Genomic DNA, 21,128 nt, shown 5'->3' with positions numbered 1-21,128 from the left:
TGAAGGTGAGGTGTTGAAGGTTTAGTGTGTTTGAGAGTCCTGGAGTTGGCATAACATCCGCTTTTACCGAACAGCAAGGCGGGACTCCCGCCTCGCAGCCAAGCATTCAGCTGGAACTGCTGTCATAATCCACTAAAAACTCGCTAATTCATTTTTAAAACCACAAATATATGCGCTAATATGTAGTGCAGTGCTATATGTAAAAAATGTAAGACTATATGTAAGACTGGAAAGTGTGATAGTTGCAGCCTGGTTACAAGGCTTGTTTGTTTTTCAGCATGCCCACGATCTGGTCCTGTTCCATTGCTGGTTGATGGGGACCATCATTCTTCAGATGCTCGCAGTAAGCACTTGAAAAAAACACGTAAGCAAAACCAGCTTAGGTTGGAGTAATGGATTGTATATATAATGTGTTTCCTTTGTTTTCAAAAGGCCTTCCACAGAGGTTTGCACAGCTGAACGATGGCTATGACACCAAAGCCGCACATAGGGCACGCGAGGAATGAAAAAAATTATGATATAATCGCCTTTTCATCGTTTTAATTCAATACAGTGCTAATGCCAGCCTGGCTCAATAGCTGCAATGACAAAACATGAAGAAGCAGTGATTATATTGCAGTTTTTGCATGCCTCACATGACCTAAATGCAACTTTTACAGTACAAAGGTGTTGAAACCGAGGCCGAAGCAGTATGAGAGAAAAATTTGATTATTGACTATTGAGCAGTCGTTGGCAAATGCTACATGGTGATCCTTGTAGAGTAATGTCTTACGCATCGCTGCAAAGAAGAAAATGTGCCACCAAAATTAGGTGGCTATACTCTTTTAAGCATACTTTTCTCAGGGAGACTGTATAATGAGAGCTATATTCAGTGATTGTGTGCAATCAGAAGTATGATTTCTTGTGAAGGCCACTTCATAAAAATGTCTTAAACTATTAGCAGTCTTCAGAGGTTGCATGAAAACATTATTGAGGTACTCAGTCAAGTGAACACAAAAACTCTGAGAATTAGCTTGAATTGTGCAGCTTGTGAATGTGCGAAAAATTATTGCATTTTTTACCTGTGTGCCGACACGAGTTTTTTTAGCGTACTGCCTGCAATACATATAGCTGTAGATTGTAGTTTGTGAGTGTTAAAGGGACACTAAAAGGGAATACTACATCTGGCTACACCAATAGGCTAGCGTCATGTGATAGCAAATATGTAATTTTTACTGTAAACAAACCTTTAGCTCTAGAAACACATAGAACTTGTCATCACTGCAATCATACCTTACCACCATACTTAAAGTGAAGTAATGCTTTTGAGGACCTTTTTCCCCCCACCTGTGAAAGTGATATTGGCTATTGATTTTGATAAGGCACTTCATGATATTCTGGGTTGACCTAAGGTTATCTGCAGTTCTTTAACATAGGGCGGGCTTACGAGTGGAAAGAGTGCTTTTTTCAGTACAGGATTGTCAGTGGTGAAGTGAATCAGAGTGCAGCTAAGATGTGCAACTAGTAGGCTGGCTATATAATATTGAATAGGGAACTATTACCTAACTATTACCTAGCCTAACTATTACTGTTAGGCTCTTTATTTATTGAGAGGCATGTAGCACAGTGTGTGATATCCATATCAGTTTTTATAATTTTGAAAAGGCTGTTACCCTCAGTGCTGTGGGCTAACAAACTTTGGCTATTTCAACTAAAGTAACATGCACTGGAGAGGTTCCTTTGATTGCAAGCTTCTTGAAAGCGCATATATTTTGGCACTATGTAGCCAAAATTTGTTTCGTCACAGCGCCAAGGGTAACCGCATTTTCGAAGCTCTGAAAATCGATATGGATAATATTTAATATTAGAGCAGATAAAAAGTTAACTACTCAGTATTATTTAACCAGCCTACTAGTTAGCTCATCTTAGCTGTACACCACTGAACCACACCACTACACCCTTGAAAATGCTGTGCAAAAAAAAAGCACTCTTCTATTACAAAAAGCTGATTTTTAAATATTGTGGAACATCTGAGGTGAACACGTAGTATTTTAGTTATTCTACTTGGTATATTCTTTAATATTATTTGTTGTGCTTGTGTGGCTAAGTACTGCCTGCTTTTGTATTGATTTCGGTAAATTATATTTTTTGTGTCCTCATGCAGACCTAAAGAGTATTGAGTAAATAGATAAAAAAATATAATCCAGAAAATTTCCTGAAAGCAAAGTACCTGTAGTGACAGTGCCTGCAGGTTTCTGCAGCTGAGCGCTAGTGGTATATCACTTCGCCGGCCACGATTCTTTCAGCGTGCTTTCTACAGGAATGCTATGGGTCTGCCAAAATGGCCTACCAAAAATAGACCTGCCACAACAGCGGACGCAATGCCACCTGCAAGAGCAGCTCAAGTGCCCCTTTGATTGGTTGGAGAGCTTTGAACTGACATAACAATGTGCGTATTTAGTGGCCGATTTTGATGAGGAAATGTTCTTCATTTGCAATTTTCTCAGCAATGCAATCACCTTCCTGCGCAGAAAAAACGTTGGTAATGTTCTTGAGGCGTAACCAGTCAGTCATGCTTAGTTTGATATTTTCCTTTAGTGTACCTTTAATTATAGTTCGCTATTTTATAGGAACCAGATTTGTCAAAAGTTTATTCTCCATTGCTGACATAGGCATTCTGGGCTACAACCGTTGACAAAGGAGGCACAGTTTAAGACATTTGTAAAAAAATGTAGAGAATGTGACATTGAAAATTTTTAACCACTGAGGTTTAATCCTGGGATATTGTACAGTTAGTATACCAAAGTTTGCATTCATGTTGTTTTGTCACTGCTGGCTACATGTTATATACCCTCTATTCAATCACTGAACAAAACTTGCCACATAATTGAAAATTCCAAAACATGCAAAAACTCAGTCTACAGCAAACTTGAGGAAAACACATCTGAAATTTAGGTGCACTTTAGTTGTTCGAGCTCAGTGTAGAACTTAAGGCTTTGTTGACATTCTTTGGGCCTTAGCAAATCAAGGATGCACTTTTATCCTTAATATTATAGCAGTCTCAATGAATCTGCACATTTTTTTTTTTTCATGTGTAAGTTTTTTTCTTTTACAGTTGCAGGAGCTTTCGAGGCTTGGTGGAACAACCTTGCGCACAGTCCCCCGGCGCATATTAGAGGCACTAATGGCACCTGAATTGGCGGTGCAGTACAGCTGGCTTGGCCAAAAAGGGAAAAAAAAGTTTGATGAACTCACTGTGTGTGACCTGATCTACGGTGAGTGACCTAGCTTTCCCAACTGTGGCATTGCATAAGTTTTTACACTAAGCTTTTTTTGATGCCTCAGCTTCTTAGCATTTCCCCAGTGGACTTACGAAACAGCTGGCAGTTGAGATGGCCTCTGTACATTGCAGCAGCTAGTTGCCGCAGTAGCTCAGTGACCAAGAGATTTCACCGCAAGCTCAAGGCTGGACGTTTGATTCTTGATAAAGCGATGGGAGGGCTTGCACTATTCAGAGTTAATTCAGATTCACATTAGTGCCCAGATTGTTGAAAGTTTTCTGAAACTCTTTGCTGAGGCATGAACCCTAACCCAAATGATGCATTGACACACAAAACCTGAACAGTCAAGCATCAAGTTATTCTGCACTGCCAACTGTACCTCATGAACCTGATTACACTGGAGAGACACACTCAGAGCTGCACTGTACTTTGTGGCATTGAAATGAAGAGCTATGCTATGAATTGAATGTAATACCGTCTGAAGCATTGTTAAGGGACATCAGCATTTGTTTCGAGTGGCCACTTGTACTTCATGCTAGCCAGAGTTAACTGTTGATACCTCATGCTTCTTGAAATGATTTTTTGCACAATTGCAGAAAATGTTAGACAGATGATAATGGTGGCAACGAAAAAGGATGTTGAAGATGTGAAAAAACTTGGCTCCAGTACGCTACTGAAAAGCTTCACAAATGGCGACAGCTGCCTGAAATATCGGGTGAGTGCATCACTATGTTTCACAGCTGATTTGTTTGCATTTAGTATGAAATTCTACGCTAAGAGAAGCTTTTTGGTACCATAGTTGTCATTTGGCAATGTGGAGCACTTGGAAAGACGTGCTGTTCATTACTGTCATTCATGTGGCAGCTACCAGACAAAATGACTTAAGTTCTCGCTAGCGGAAACAAATTTTGCTTCAAATCAAAATGTTGACAAATATCACACAGCAATAAGTTCCATTCATCATTTAGCTTTCATAATTTGCCATGTCTTGACAGTTGACAGTCAATGATATTTGTTTATAGTTGCAAAGTCCCTTCTGAAGAACTGTGCACATTTTGCATTTTTCCTTGACATTAAATAGGTGGTATACATGGGCACAAATTTTCACTTTTGAGGGGCATTGAGGATAACTAGTGACTGTACAGTAATTTCCTCCTATGCTAATTTTTGTTCAGCAGCAAGGATTACATTTACTGCGAAGAAAATTGGTTCTATTAAACAGAACACTTTGTTTTCCTGGTACTCAATTAAATGCATGACATCACGAGCGAAAAGGACTCTATGGCCATAGTGATCATCAGCCTATGTTTGCTACAGGATGAGGGCCTGTCGTAAATGAGTCCAGCTGACCTATTAACATCACCATTGGAAATTAAGTGACAGTGTAGCCTGTCAGACAGGCCCTGGCTTCCACACCCAGAAAACTGCATTGTGGTATGCTTGTGAAAATGGTCAGCAGCAAGAGCACCTGTATTACATTTTTCGTAGCTCATAAAATCGGTTTTCAATGACAGTAGTGTCATTCATCAAAGCACGGTAATATGCCGACACGGGCCGACATCAGTTTGTCCTCAGAATCCGTTCAGGTGACCTATGTACTGTTAAAGCACATGTCATTAATAGGTTGTTTACCAGAAACATGTTAATTTCAGGGGTCTTTCTAATGTTGTAACTTAAGAGTTCCTTATTGGGCACTGCATTCCTCTTCCTGTGCCCTCCACCGATGGCAGCACTGACTAAGGATGGAAGTTGGTGCTTTTTGGCAGTTATGTAAAATTTTTTGAGCCGCACCGTGGCACGAGAAAGCTTTTTCAGTTTTGTTCTGGACTGCCCTCATATAAAGATATATGCCGCTTGTGTTCTTGAGGCATTTCATGAAAGCAGCTTCATGTTATACATTTCAAAGTTCCTAAAATAAAACATTTTTCTGTTCGGTCTCTTTTGCACACATTAGTGCATGATATGCACACTTTGTGTTCACTTCCTGCCCAGAGTAATTTTATCCTGCGGGGCAATACCATGACTGGTGCTGCCGTTGCAGTTTAGCAGTGTCCGAACGGTGAAGACCAAACCATTTGCTGTGGTCCTGGGTTTGGTAAACCTGTGCCGTGCCTCTTCTTTTTGCTTATTCTGGTTAGCTTCTCTTGCATTAGCTTCAAATGCAGCCCTCCTGTGAAAAAAAAAAAGCTCGACGCAAACCCTGAAGTAGTACCGTATTTACTCGCATAATAGGTGCACCCCTAGTTTGGTCGCAAAAAATCACTTTCTTATTTCCGCGCATAATAGGCACACCCCAAACTTGGTGTGTTCGTTTTTGGATCTGTTGTATCTATTCTTTTGTTTAATGCCTTCAGCCCTGCGAGAACAGAAGGTAAATAAATAAAATTATTCATCATTTACTAAACAAACACATCAGTTTTCCGACTGTGCGACTCAAGCCCACTGTACAGAAGATGCCGCGAATGTGACGGGGCAACAACGATAGAGCGCTAGCGGCAAAATTGAAAATGACACCTGGATTACGGTGTTACTTATGATTACATCTAACACTGGTTATGGCGTTATCTCTTCAGTATAAGGGCGCACGTTTGAATCCCGGCCTCACTGGCACATTTCGACGGCGGGGAACTTCGAAATGAGCCCGTGTTTTATTTGTCACCAGGTTACGCGTAAAGGACCAGTCAAAATTGATTTGCTGTCTTCCAAATCAGCTTTCTCAGCACTTTCCTTCCCTCCTCCATCCATTTTCACGCGGCACTGCTTGAGATGTACAGTTTGAGTGAGACCGCTGCTGCACGCTTTATACCTAAACTCCAATTACTAAAGAGAAAAAGCAGGATAAGCCAGCATTCAGAACAAAAATTTCAAAAAAAAAAATATCAACCGCAACCCCATGCCTCCTTCCCTGGCTCCCTGTGTTAAAGCGCCGGCATCACATATTTCTTATTTGATCAATTTTGCAACAAAACAAGCCAAAAAAGTTTCTATAGAACGAACACCCTAAACATGCTGCGAATGCTATATCGGCAGTTACAAGGCCAGCTTTGGGACCATTGTAATACAAGTTTGAGGAGTCCTGTAAACTTTTTTGCTGTCTCTTGCACTGTTTCATGCTAGCAACCATGTCACAGGTGTTAACCAAGCGCCACTAGCCCAACTTTCGTTCTCACAGTTGTAAGGCACTGCTGGTTCATCCTAAAGTGTTATAATCAGGCTCCGCATTCGTTTTCATTCTCCTATCGCAGAGTCAATTGGCCTGTTCTGTTCAGCGTGTCCCATTCGCCATTGCCAGTCCTTGGACAGTGCCCGAACCTCGGATAGCCTCAGTTTATCTAGCGAAAACTGATCGATCCCATAAAATATATGGGAAAGTTGGGCCTGCATTACATTTCCCAAATGGAACCACTCCGAGATCTTTTGCTGGCGAAGCCCGGCAGCATGATATAATGTGGCACTCCGAGTTTTTAGTCGCCCCATGCACAGAGATGTCGCGCCGGCAGCTACTCCGTTGTAAGAGTTCTGAAGACTTGTGTGATTTAAGTGCACATTAATGAGTTTCTGCGGGTTGAAATTGGTCTTGAGTCATCCACTATGGTGCCTCTCACTGCCCACGAGCAGCTTTGGGGTTTCAAATCACAAATTCCTAACCATGATCCGCACAAAGAAACGAAGTCAAAAGAGACGTTACCTCCGGGTGTCTTAAAGACAAGTAAAGCTTCAAGCAGGCCTAACTGGTGCGATTTCATGGTGGAAGAATCGAAAGGTGTTGTGCTTCAGCCGGGTGTCCTGTTTAAATCGGTGCAATCCTAACGCTATGCCATAAAAAGCCGCACCCTTCAGGCCGCAGGAGTACGGTAAGACGCCATACATCAGCACATTAATGATTACAACACACACACATTGATAAAACTTTTACTAAACGCAATTATCACAGAAATACATGTGGTACCACATGGCATGATATCAAATAATTAAGTACATAAAAAACACTAAGATTATGCACGAACCATGCCAATTACAGCAGGCACTCGTGCTAATGAACAGGAAGGCCAACCGATCATTTTACTCCTGCAGGAGTCGTCGGTGACAGGGTGGCCTTCTAATTACACCGTGTTTCCGACGACGACTATATCGTGGGCCGTCGCAAACAGGTGGCTGCTCAGTGACAGGACTGTGCAAAGGCTTTCAGCGAATACTGGCTAGCAGCCGATCTCAGCTGAAGGAACCAGCTGATGGGAGCTTGTCGGTTGCACCCACTTCGAACCTCTGCCTCAGAAGCCTGTCACTGCCAGGGAACCGGTAGATTAAATTGGTCTTTGGAGGTTTAACGTCCCAGAACAACTCAGGCTGTGAGGGACGCCGTAGTGAAGGGCTACGGAAATTTCGACCACCTGGGGTTCTTTAACGTGCACTGACATCGCACAGTACACGGGCCTCTGGAATTCCGCCTCCATCGGAATTCGACCGCCGCGGACAGGATTGAACCCGCGTCGTTCGGATCAGTAGCCGAGCGCCATAACCACTGAGCCACCGCGGCAGCCCACAACCGGTACAGCGGACCAGCCTCCTTCGTCGCAGATCATGTTCAGGTAGAATCCGAGCTTGCCAGGAGACGGTCGGCTGATCCTTGCAAGTGTATCGCACAGCGATCTCATCGACAAGCTGATGATGGTGGCGAGGAAAGCGTCCCCAAGATGCTGAAAATATAAAGACGAAAAAATTACTACGTTGCCATGAAGGCGTTAATAACATATGATGCCGAAATACCGGTCGTGGACAGTTTTATTTCTACCCTATGTCCTCTATGCATGTACTGTAGACTGTCTCTTTCAGTGTAAGTAGTTAAACATTTCTTGATTAAAAATTCAATAATCATGTATTGTGGAGTACGTATTTTAGTTAATGCTTCAGTTGGCAGCCATCATGGGCTATTCTTCTCGGAGGATGTATGCATGCCAGGCTTTCGCATTGATGCCGTGCCAGTTAACAGACTTTGGTTATCAAAGCTTCTACTGGTAAAAACGGGGGTTGAAATTTATACCTAGTCATATGCTTCGTTTTGTAACGAGCAAGGCAGTTTATATATGAACGAAAAGTGGCAGGTCTCGAGGCTATCTGGTTATTTTCGTAATTCACCTCCCCAGTAAAAGATTCGAAAGCCGCATTTATTAGGTCTGTCAGGGAACCAGTGTCAGCTAATTCTAACATGTTCCCGTTTTCCTTGCCCCTACATATATTTGCCAGAAACTTGGCGCAAAATTGCAGATGGCTCCAGCAACAGACCTTGCGAGATGACCGGTGCTCCACTGGGTATCTGAAGGCGGTGGCAGTGCGTTCATAACCGGCGGATAATCTTGTCTCGGTTCTCCTAACCCATAGCTTCATCACGTCTCCAACCCAAAGGCGTTCGACGAGGAGTCCCATCTGGGTAGCAGACTGTGGTATTGGCGTCATGCCAGGTATCCACAAGGATGAAATGGTCCGCTCTGCAAGTCACCACGGCAGGGGGTTGCTGGAACATAAGGAGCATAAAATATAGCCACAGTCACTCCTTAAGGTATTTAGCTACCTTTGTGAACTACTATCGCAAGAGATCCAGGTGGACGCAACCAGAAGAACGGCAAGAAGCCGCATTATATCATAACATTGCGTCGCACGAATAGAATCTACGAAACCTCATAGCACGTGTGCCGAATCACGACCGCTTTTAAGGCAGCGGTTATGCCCCTTGTACAGAGCAGGTGTGCCCGTCCAGGGAGGCCATTAAAACTTCCGCGATCTGCTCACGCAGTCTATCTACCGACAAGAGCTTTCACTGATGCCGCAATACATGGAAATTCACAGTTGTTAAACAGATGCTGCTGCACACAGATGCTTAGATACACCGTGATTAGCGCTCGGCAGTCCATATAGGCAGGCAGTTGGGAACACTCATTTTTCGTTCTTCGGAGTCTACTGCGCTGTTGACATTTACCCGAGAGAAACTAGCTTTACCATGAAGCCACGTGTTCATGAAACATCGGAGTCTTCAGAGATGATGGACAACCGCAACTGGCAAATGCATGCTTGCGCTAACGGAGAATGTCAAGTGTCTCAAAAAATTTCTGGAAGCAACAGTATACGGGCCTAGAGCTTTTGACGTTGCATCAGACAGCGGCGAATTGCGAAAGTGACGGGTACCATCACCATGAGCACGCTTGTCGTCTACTCGGGAATTAGCATTATCGGCTCAAGGCTATCGCAATAACACCAGGGACTGTCAACACCCTGTTGTATAAGAGATGTTATCTATTAAATTCGAAACGGAACACATAGATATTTGCACAAAAATAACTGGACGATTACCAGCTGCAACGCGAATTTCAGCCATACCTTTGGCGATAGCGCTGCAGGTTCGCAACTGAGTCGTTTTCCCATTATGTCTCCGGCGAATAGGGCATGACCACGGGATGTTCACATTATTGCTCCGCAGTCCATTCATGGCTCGCATTTTGTGGGTAAATAGTCTATCTAACCCGCACATATCTATGGGCTCTGTAATGCCGCTGACGTGTAGCGTCCCCAGCACGATGCTCCTTGTTGGCGGTATCCACGGCCAGATAACACTGACATGCAGGCCCTCTTCCTTCCACCCTCGATTGTATGATGAGGTACATCCTCGCAGAGTCTCGTGCTTGACGCAAATCTAGTCCGTCCAGAGTACGGTATCTCCATGGTGTCTAAAGCAATTGCTCAACGGGCGGGCTGCGGAAAGGCATCTGTGAGGTTATAGAGGTTATACTCTAATCAAGCAGCTCTATTCTTTTATTTTTAAGCAGCTGAGTTAATTTTGTGCAATGAGTAGTATGCACCAGGATGTTAGTCGCCGAGAGCTGACAATGATTTTGACTTAAGAAAAAGAGTGCTTTGGCTGCCAGAATGTGTGTTAGCAGGAGAAGTCAGTGTGCCTGGCAGTTCATTGGTTAACACAAAACTCTGTACACGCAGTGCGACAAGCGGTATGATGGCAATTCCGGAGTGTAACAAGATATATGATTCAGACAGTGTTTGACTTATCTGCTCTAGTCAAACAAGTTTTAACGGTATTTGTACTCTGCATATTTATGCGACATTGAGCTCTGTGCAGTTTCGCTCTGTCCACTGTGTCATGAGAAAATTTACATGTTAACAAGGAGTAAGTGCATTGAAAATGTTTTGTCCCGAGAAATACTGTCCATAATTTGAGCCCATAATAATGGGGCCTACACTACTGAGGCACGACCTTGTACATGTAATTATGGTTATTTTTTAGTTCTCGTGCTGACACAAGTAATTAAGCTGCGTTTTTTAACTAGGTGACCTAAGAAGTAAGTTTGCAATTGCAAATTATGAAAGCTGATTAGAAGATTGTGTAGTATGGTAAAGCAGTTTGGTGGTTGAAGAATAACAATTGGCTTTAAATGACACCACTTCTGGGTAGGAAAAGTGGAGCTGCTAAAACTAAGCTAGGAAAGGGACAACGGGAAAGAACAACAACAATACCGCAAAAAGTAGCCATTTTTCTTCTGTTGTTCTCATCCCTTAGCACAGCACCAACATGCCGTCTTGCCAGCAATTCGCACAGCAGCACACTCTGTTCAAGCTCTGTGAAACATGCAGAAGGCAATAACAGGACAAGATACAGTGTGTCCGTATCTCATGCATGCCATTATGATAGCTTCCCGCCTCATCATAGCTTAGCCCCTGTATGTGCTTTGCAGTCATCACCCAGCCCCTATGACCCTATTTGTGCCGTTGGCATGTGCGCGAAATTGTGGAACATTTTGTACTCTTGCGCTGCTATAATGTTTTGGCCCATTAAGTTGTTTCATCCAAATTGGCGAGGCTTTAGAAAGCATTCCTGCGATAGCTAACTTGCTCTCGCTCTTCACAACATCATACACTTGCACCTTTACGGCAACATTCCTCTCGACGCTTTTTTTTCTTGGCTTTGAAAATCATGCGATTAAAACCCTCATTTATATAATGCTGATTTTCCTTGCTCACTTATGCTGACTTATGCTCACAATGGTCACTTATGCAAAATGTGTTGATCGAGAACTTTCCTCATAACCTATTTCAAGTAATAGCAGGGCGTATTTGCACAATAGTTGCATTTAGGCTAACTTCCACACTGACCACAAGCTAGGTCTAGCTAGCTGAATTTGTGCATTGCAAAGCTAAACATGCATTATTATGCCTATCTGCGTCTGTCTTTCCTTTGTGCATGTCTCTTTAGCTAAGCAACGAATAGACTTCATAACATGGCTCTGTAAGAATAATACATGTGTGCTTACGCATGGGACTTTTCATTATTCATGATACTGTTAAATGGGCTACTAATTATTTTAAACCGAGAAGCCGTTAACTTCAATTTGTAGTGAAGCGATGCCAGAACAAGACACATCTGGCACAAGTCTGTTCCGTTTCTGTTTTTCTTCACCTATCTTCGGCCTGACTTCAACTTGGCCTTCTCCAAGTTTCTGATGCCTATTGATGCCTCACTTAATTTTTTTTTAAATCAGACTGGCCATGAAATAGATATATTTTGCTGAAGATGTTGATTAATAACAACTCCAAGATCCTACGTATATTCAGTGGTACAAACGTCTGTTAACGGTTAGCAATGCTCAGTTTGCTTCTTTTGCTTGCTACTTTGGGAACTGGAGGTATATCCACGGAACAGTTGGCCACGTAACGTCAGCCAGCCTGAGTTCACGTGGCGAAGCGGCCAATCACATGAGGCGAAACGTGGAGAAACGAGAAGAACTCAGGCCTGCAGCTTTTCATGTGGCACATACAGAACATTTCCCATAGTCAGCCTCTATCTAGAAACAAATGAACCCCAGCTTGAAATGAGAACTATTCTCAGTGTGCATATATCCTTAAAGTGAGGTCGCTACCCTGTAGTAACGAAGTGTCCTTCTAGAATAATATGCCACAACAATCCTGAAGCTACCAGGCCACTGCTCTTCCAGTTTGAAGAGATGCTCCAGAATCTCGGACCACTAGACACATTATTGGGCATTGCACGAAGACGAGATCCACTACTTCTATGGTACACTTTTGTTTGGAGTCTGCAATTTCACTCTTATACAGCCCTGAAAGGAACAGACTCCATGGCATCATGTAGTGCAAAAATTTCTTTTCCTCCAAGAAAAATATGGTGGCTTCATGGATTTTTATAATGATCGTTCAAAAACGGATGTTTATGTTGGAAGCACAGTGGTACTAGAAGAAAACAGTAGGACCTCCGTAGTGTGCATTTGCCTTCACTACTGCATGTTACACAATCTGTAGCCATGGGAAAAAATAGTAAGCAGAAACCTCATGAACAGTATTATTTAAACAGACTCACTAAGGATGGTTACAGCTCTTCACTCTAGAAATGCAATCACTGTGCAGCTTGGTGACGCCATATACAACATACCAGCCGCAGCTCAAGGGCAAAACATATAGCCGTGTTGGGTCCCGAGTCAAGTTGGGATACAAAGCAACGAAAAAGCACACTTGTGTGCGGGTCAAGCTCGTGGCAACCGGGTTAAAAGAAATGCAAATATGCCCTTTAAGGACTGCATGAACTTAGTACACCATAAATTAAGAAAACAATGACAGCCTGCTTTGGAACAACAAAGTAAATAAACTATACTTGGTAAAGACAGTTTTATAAGAATGGAAGTCTTGCATAAACTAGGAATGTTTCAAAGAAGTAAGTTCCTAAAATAAAACATTTTTCTGTTCGGTCTCTTTTGCACACATTAGTCCATGCTATGCACATTTTGTGTTCACTTCCTGCCCAGAGTAATTTTATCCTGCGGGGCAATATACCATGACTGGTGCTGCCATTGCAGTTTAGCAGTGTCCGAACGGTGAAGACCAAACCAGTTGCTATGGTCCTGGGCTTGGTAAACCTGTGCCATGCCTCTTCTTTTTGCTTATTCTGGTTAGCTTCTCTTGCATTAGCTTCAAATACAGCACTCCTGTGAAAAAAAAAAGCTCGACACAAACCCAGAAGTATTACCATATTTACTCTCATACTAGGCGCACTCGCATAATACGTGCACCCCTAGTTTGCTCGCAAAAAATCAGATTTTCTTATTTCCGCGCACAATAGGCACACCCCAAACTTGGCACTGTGATCAATACCGTATTTACACGACTGCACGACGTGTCGTCTGGTAGGGAAACGTGCTATGTGTGTTAATGAACTATCATGGATGTTTACCATAGGTGGTTGCATTTGACACTTTTATTTCACCCTTCTGCTTCATGCTCTGTAAGTAATGTTTTTTTCCTTCACTGCTTGCACTTGCTGTATGCCCTCCCCTTATCATTGGGATGTAACGAAATTTGGCTAACCTTAAATGTCGTATGGTAACACAACTTGTCTGATACAAGCGGAATAGTAGTCTTATAAACTCGCACAGCACATGCTGCCAATACTGCCTTATATCAGACCCATACAGATTTCTGGTACGATTTTCATTTGAAATTGTAAACCATTCTGACATGCTGACCAAACGATGCGAAATATTTAGAATTTTTTACAAGCTTAGCATTCACATTGCGCTCAGCGTATACTCGATGTTTTGAGCAGCTAGCGTACTTTTAGATGCAAGGCAGTGTTTTGTATGTTCTAATTGGAATAAACAATTTTGCTCCCGCCGGAACAACGGCAGCTTTGTGAGCCTACGCCGCACGCCATCTCGGCGATCCCCATTGGTCAGTCGCAGAGCGAACGCACGGACGCTGCGACTGAATTCCAACCGGCTGGAACCCGACCGCAAGCCGTATGTCGCTAGACCGACGGCCCTCTCTAGTTGCACACCGACAGAATTCGCAGCTTCGCAGGCGAAAATCGCATGAATGTGAAACGAGCCTTCTTTGACCTCCGGGGGAAAGGAAATGCGCATAATTGCTTCAGTGGACACCTCAATCGCGCTGTGATGTACATATGTGGCGGTGATGTCCACGTAACGTGCTAAGCGTAACGCGTCACACGGCTCCCGTTGAACCCCTTAAACTGCTTTTACTAAATGGCTCGTGCAAAGCTCTTTCGATGTAATAGTGTGCTATAGCAGTGTACAATTGGGAGCGAAGCTAAGCCTAAAGACGAAAGGAGGAGCTGCCGCGTGCATACGGCCCCGCAACTCATTGCTAAGAAAATGACGCTCTGATGATAACGTCTATAATAGCCAAAGTACTTACCACACGTTCCTGCACTCGATCTTTAGTGCAAAAAACAAATGATGGCCGGATCGCGTAGGGCCTTCTTCCTTGGCCTCTTCATCCACTCCAAGCAGGATCAGCACGCCGAAAAGGTGGCGGAAGTCACGCGCATTCGCAAGGACTGCTGGGAATCTTTCGCCGACGGCGCAGCCAGTGGTAATCGCCGAACGCAGCGGCGTCGTCTGCTACAATCGTTGGCTACAATGTCCGCTGCGCATGCGCAAGAGCGCTGAAACTGAAGCCGTGTAGGCGGGGTGGAGGGGGGAGTCCGGGGGGGGGGGGGGGGGGGGGGGGGAGCAGCGTCAAAGAATGTGATGTAACTGCCTCTCCTGAGTTATTTCCTTCGTCCATGACTCCAAGCATCTTTCTACAAGTAATCATTCTACACCTATTCTAACAAACTGGATGCGACAGAATGTTGGCCAGCCCATGGTGCAATTGATCTCGGGGACCCCTCAGAGTTTTCCAATCCGTAAAGCAGGTACTGTCGCTTACATAAACAGAACCCTAAATAAAATTGAGACTGACCAAAATGCGCCTGATCGGGGACAACAGTAGTAAAGCATGAAAATCCTTACGCTGAATAAAAAATAAATAAAAACAGAGAACCTATAATAATCTTTTGTGGACGTCTTGTTTTCATTTTTCTTTATATTTTTGTCTCCATCTGCACACTGTTTTTTCTGGAGTGGATGTTTGCCGATCTTGCAGTAGTTGCAGTGACAGTTGCGCATAATTACACACCGGATTTTTGTGTGAGCACTTCCAAGAATTTCTTAATAGGTGGTGTCCAATGAGAATGAGCCACAAGGCATGCTGGGTACTCCGACTTCAGGGTCGTTCGGTGCGTGTACGGCACTTTGCTTGAAATGCAGAATTGCCAAGCTTAAGTTCGCTCTTAATATGCAGCGCTGGATTTAGGGGGGGGTTGGGGCTAAGGGGGCTGCAGTCCACGGCCTGATTTCCGCCAGCAGGAGAAGGGGCCCAAGAATTCAATCTACTTAGTATACGGAACCACAGGCAATGGAACTTCGAGCGACACGCATGAAGCGAGAAAGCCAGAATGAGAAGATGGGCCCCCACAATGTAACTTTGTTTAGCCAAATCAGTTGGGGAGAGCTTGTAGAGCTGCAAATACAGGAATCTCTCGAAAACCGAGAGGGACAGGAAGGGGGTATTCTTATGAAGCAGTATATGCGTTTGCTTTTGCGGAAGGGTTTTCATGGTTTCCTGTCGATCCCCCTGACCAGTGACATCTGAAGGTGAGGTGTTGAAGGTTTAGTGTGTTTGAGAGTCCTGGAGTTGGCATAACATCCGCTTTTACCGAACAGCAAGGCGGGACTCCCGCCTCGCAGCCAAGCATTCAGCTGGAACTGCTGTCATAATCCGCTAAAAACTCGCTAATTCATTTTTAAAACCACAAATATATGCGCTAATATGTAGTGCAGTGCTATATGTAAAAAATGTAAGACTATATGTAAGACTGGAAAGTGTGATAGTTGCAGCCTGGTTACAAGGCTTGTTTGTTTTTCAGCATGCCCACGATCTGGTGCTGTTCCATTGCTGGTTGATGGGGACCATCATTCTTCAGATGCTCGCAGTAAGCACTTGAAAAAAACACGTAAGCAAAACCAGCTTAGGTTGGAGTAATGGATTGCATATATAATGTGTTTCCTTTGTTTTCTAAAGGCCTTCCACAGAGGTTTGCACAGCTGAACGATGGCTATGACACCAAAGCCGCACATAGGGCACGCGAGGAATGAAAAAAATTGTGATATAATCGCCTTTTCATCGTTTTAATTCAATACAGTGCTAATGCCAGCCTGGCTCAATAGCTGCAATGACAAAACATGAAGAAGCAGTGATTATATTGCAGTTTTTGCATGCCTCACATGACCTAAACGCAACTTTTACAGTACAAAGGTGTTGAAACCGAGGCCGAAGCAGTATGAGAGAAAAATTTGATTATTGACTATTGAGCAGTCGTTGGCAAATGCTACATGATGATCCTTGTAGAGTAATGTCTTACGCATCGCTGCAAAGAAGAAAATGTGCCACCAAAATTAGGTGGCTATACTCTTTTAAGCATACTTTTCTCAGGGAGACTGTATAATGAGAGCTATATTTAGTGATTGTGTGCAATCAGAAGTATGATTTCTTGTGAAGGCCACGTCATAAAAATGTCTTGAACTATTAGCAGTCTTCAGAGGTTGCATGAAAACATTATTGAGGTACTCAGTGAAGTGAACACAAAAACTCTGAGAATTAGCTTGAATTGTGCAGCTTGTGAATGTGCGAAAAATTATTGCATTTTTTAGTTGTGTGCCGACACGAGTTTTTTTAGCGTACTGCCTGCAAAACATATAGCTGTAGATTGTAGTTTGTGAGTGTTAAAGGGACACTAAAAGGGAATACTACATCTGGCTACACCAATAGGCTAGCATCACGTGATAGCAAATATGTAATTTTTACTGTAAACAAACCTTTAGCTCTAGAAACACATAGAACTTCACTGCAATCATACCTTACCACCATACTTAAAGTGAAGTAATGCTTTTGAGGACCTTTTTCCCCCCACCTGTGAAAGTGATATTGGCTATTGATTTTGATAAGGCACTTTATGATATTCTGGGTTGACCTAAGGTTATCTGCAGTTCTTTAACATAGGGCGGGCTTACGAGTGGAAAGAGTGCTTTTTTCAGTACAGGATTGTCAGTGGTGAAGTGAATCAGAGTGCAGCTAAGATGTGCAACTAGTAGGCTGGCTATATAATATTGAATAGGGAACTAACTATTACCTAACTATTACCTAGCCTAACTATTACTGTTAGGCTCTTTATTTATTGAGAGGCATGTAGCACAGTGTGTGATATCCATATCAGTTTTTATAATTTTGAAAAGGCTGTTACCCTCAGTGCTGTGGGCTAACAAAGTTTGGCTATTTCAACTAAAGTTACATGCACTGGAGAGGTTCCTTTGATTGCAAGCTTCTTGAAAGCGCACATATTTTGGCACTATGTAGCCAAAATTTGTTTCGTCACAGCGCCAAGGGTAACCACATTTTCGAAGCTCTGAAAATCGATATGGATAATATTTAATATTAGAGGAGACAAAAAGTTAACTACTCAGTATTATTTAACCAGCCTACTAGTTAGCTCATCTTAGCTGTACACCACTGAACCACACCACTACACCCTTGAAAATGCTGTGCAAAAAAAAGCACTCTTCTATTACAAAAAGCTGATTTTTAAGTATTGTGGAACATCTGAGGTGAACACCTAGTATTTTAGATATTCTACTTAGTATATTCTTTAATATTATTTGTTGTGCTTGTGTGGCTAAGTACTGCCTGCTTTTGTATTGATTTCGGTAAATTATATTTTTTGAGTCCTCATGCAGACCTAAAGAGTATTGAGTAAATAGATAAAAAAATATAATCCAGAAAATTTCCTGAAAGCAAAGTACCTGTAGTGACAGTGCCTGCAGGTTTCTGCAGCTGAGCGCTAGTGGTATATCACTTCGCCGGCCATGATTCTTTCAGCGTGCTTTCTACAGGAATGCTATGGGTCTGCCAAAATGGCCTACCAAAAATAGACCTGCCACAACAGCGGACGCAATGCCACCTGCAAGAGCAGCTCAAGTGCCCCTTTGATTGGTTGGAGAGCTTTGAACTGACATAACAATGTGCGTATTTAGTGGCCGATTTTGATGAGGAAATGTTCTTCATTTGCAATTTTCTCAGCAATGCAATCACCTTCCTGCGCAGAAAAAACGTTGGTAATGTTCTTGAGGCGTAACCAGTCAGTCATGCTTAGTTTGATATTTTCCTTTAGTGTACCTTTAATTACAGTTCGCTATTTTATAGGTACCAGATTTGTCAAAAGTTTATTCTCCATTGCTGACATAGGCATTCTGGGCTACAACCGTTGACAAAGGAGGGACAGTTTAAGACATTTGTAAAAAAATGCAGAGAATGTGACATTGAAAAGTTTTAACCACTGAGGTTTAATCCTGGGATATTGTACAGTTAGTATACCAAAGTTTACATTCATGTTGTTTTGTCACTGCTGGCTACATGTTATATACCCTCTATTCAATCACTGAACAAAACTTGCCACATAATTGAAAATTCCAAAACATGCAAAAACTCAGTTTATAGCAAACTTGAGGAAAACACATCTGAAATTTAGGTGCACTTTAGTTGTTTGAGCTCAGTGTAGAACTTAAGGCTTTGTTGACATTCTTTGGGCCTTAGCAAATCAAGGATGCACTTTTATCCTTAATATTATAGCAGTCTCAATGAATCTGCACATTTTTTTTTTCATGTGTAAGTTTTTTTCTTTTACAGTTGCAGGAGCTTTCGAGGCTTGGTGGAACAACCTTGCGCACAGTCCCCCGGCGCATATTAGAGGCACTAATGGCACCTGAATTGGCGGTGCAGTACAGCTGGCTTGGCCAAAAAGGGAAAAAAAAGTTTGATGAACTCACTGTGTGTGACCTGATCTACGGTGAGTGACCTAGCTTTCCCAACTGTGGCATTGCACAAGTTTTTACACTAAGCTTTTTTTGATGTCTCAGCTTCTTAGCATTTCCCCAGTGGACTTACGAAACAGCTGGCAGTTGAGATGGCCTCTGTACATTGCAGCAGCTAGTTGCCACAGTAGCTTAGTGACCAAGAGATTTCACCGCAAGCTCAAGGCTGGACGTTTGATTCTTGACAAAGCGTTGGGAGGGCTTGCGCTATTCAGAGTTAATTAAGATTCACATTAGTGCCCAGATTGTAGAAAGTTTTCTGAAACTCTTTGCTGAGGCATGAACCCTAACCCAAATGATGCATTGACACACAAAACCTGAACAGTCAAGCATCAAGTTATTCTGCACTGCCAACTGTACCTCATGAACCTGATTACACTGGAGAGACACACTCAGAGATGCACTGTACTTTGTGGCATTGAAATGAAGAGCTATGCTATGAATTGAATGTAATACCGTCTGAAGCATTGTTAAGGGACATCAGCATTTGTTTTGAGTGGCCACTTGTACTTCATGCTAGCCAGAGTTAACTGTTGATACCTCATGCTTCTTGAAATGATTTTTTGCACAATTGCAGAAACTGTTAGACAGATGATAATGGTGGCAACAAAAAAGGAAGTTGAAGATGTGAAAAAAACTTGGCTCCAGTATGCTACTGAAAAGCTTCACAAACGGCGACAGCTGCCTGAAATATCGGGTGAGTGCATCACTATGTTTCACAGCTGATTTGTTTGCATTTAGTATGAAATTCTATGCTAAGAGAAGCTTTTTGGTACCATAGTTGTCATTTGGCAATGTGGAGCACTTGGAAAGATGATGTTCATTACTGTCATTCATGTGGCAGCTACCAGACAAAATGACTTAAGTTCTCGCTAGCGGAAACAAATTTTGCTTCAAATCAAAATGTTGACAAATATCACACAGCAATATGTTCCATTCATCATTTAGCTTTCATAATTTGCCATGTCTTGACAGTTGACAGTCAATGATATTTGTTTATAGTTGCAAAGCCCCTTCTGAAGAACTGTGCACATTTTGCATTTTTCCTTGACATTAAATAGGTGGTATACATGGGCAAAAATTTTCACTTTTGAGGGACATTGAGGGTAACTAGTGACTGTACAGTAATTTCCTCCTATGCTAATTTTTGTTCAGCAGCAAGGATTACATTTACTGCGAAGAAAATTGGTTCTATTAAACAGAACACTTTGTTTTCCTGGTACTCAATTAAATGCATGACATCACGAGCGAAAAGGACTCTATGGCCATAGTGATCATCAGCCTATGTTTGCTACAGGATGAGGGCCTGTCGTAAATGAGTCCAGCTGACCTATTAACATCACCATTGGAAATTAAGTGACAGTGTAGCCTGTCAGACAGGCCCTGGCTTCCACACCCAGAAAACTGCATTGTGGTATGCTTGTGAAAATGGTCAGCAGCAAGAGCACCTGTATTCCATTTTTCATAGCTCATAAAATCGGTTTTCAATGACAGTAGTGCCTTTCATCAAAGCACGGTAATATGTCGACACGGGCCGACATCAGTTTGTCCTCAGAATCTGTTCAGGTGACCTATGTACTGTTAAAGCACATGTCATTAATAGGTTGTTTACCAGAAACATGTTAATTTCAGGGGTCTTTCTAATGGTGTAACTTAAGAGTTCCTTATTGGGCACTGCATTCCTCTTTCTAGTGCCTTCCACCGATGGCAGCACTGACTAAGGATGGAAGTTGGTGCTTTTTGGAAGTTATGTGAAATTTTTTGAGCCGCACCGTGGCATGAACAAGCTTTTTCAGTTTTGTTCTGGACTGTCCTCATATAAAGATATATGCCGCTTGTGTTCTTGAGGCATTTCATGAAAGCAGCTTCATGTTATACATTTCAAAGTTCCTAAAATAAAACATTTTTCTGTTCAGTCTCTTTTGCACACATTAGTGCATGCTATGCACACTTTGTGTTCACTTCCTGCCCAGAGTAATTTTATCCTGCGGGGCAATACCATGACTGGTGCTGCCGTTGCAGTTTAGCAGTGTCCGAACGGTGAAGACCAAACCATTTGCTGTGGTCCTGGGTTTGGTAAACCTGTGCC

General features: G+C 42.7%; 1 protein-coding gene and 1 pseudogene across 5 annotated transcripts; one reads left to right on the top strand and one right to left on the bottom strand.

Annotated features, from left to right (window-relative positions):
• Positions 1 to 267: 267 nt before the first annotated feature.
• LOC149350416 (uncharacterized) lies at positions 268 to 20,954 on the top strand. Of its 4 annotated transcripts, none has more exons than XM_089579447.1 (7): positions 268 to 364; positions 3,095 to 3,254; positions 3,857 to 3,975; positions 16,042 to 16,107; positions 18,855 to 19,014; positions 19,617 to 19,736; positions 20,732 to 20,954. In XM_089579447.1, exons 2-7 carry the CDS (start codon positions 3,164 to 3,166, stop codon positions 20,758 to 20,760), a joined length of 585 nt encoding a protein of 194 aa, XP_089435573.1. In that variant the 5' UTR covers positions 268 to 364; positions 3,095 to 3,163; the 3' UTR covers positions 20,761 to 20,954. The 4 variants fall into 4 exon arrangements, with proteins under 4 accessions (XP_089435573.1, XP_089435572.1, XP_089435570.1 ...); XM_089579446.1 differs by lacking the exon at positions 268 to 364 and adding an exon at positions 1,910 to 2,428; XM_089579444.1 differs by lacking the exon at positions 268 to 364 and having other exon boundaries at positions 2,830 to 3,254.
• LOC149350417 (uncharacterized) lies at positions 7,157 to 15,890 on the bottom strand (annotated as a pseudogene). Its single transcript, XR_016291135.1, has 3 exons — positions 15,832 to 15,890; positions 8,544 to 8,772; positions 7,157 to 7,957 (listed from the first exon to the last, which is right to left on the bottom strand). The product of XR_016291135.1 is annotated as an uncharacterized LOC149350417 (transcript).
• Positions 20,955 to 21,128: the final 174 nt, after the last annotated feature.

Source organism: Amblyomma mixtum, chromosome 3, assembly GCF_055824585.1.
Source record: "Amblyomma mixtum isolate Tamu chromosome 3, ASM5582458v1, whole genome shotgun sequence".
Lineage (NCBI taxonomy): Eukaryota > Metazoa > Arthropoda > Arachnida > Ixodida > Ixodidae > Amblyomma > Amblyomma mixtum.
This window is presented reverse-complemented; position numbering and strand designations above follow the sequence as displayed.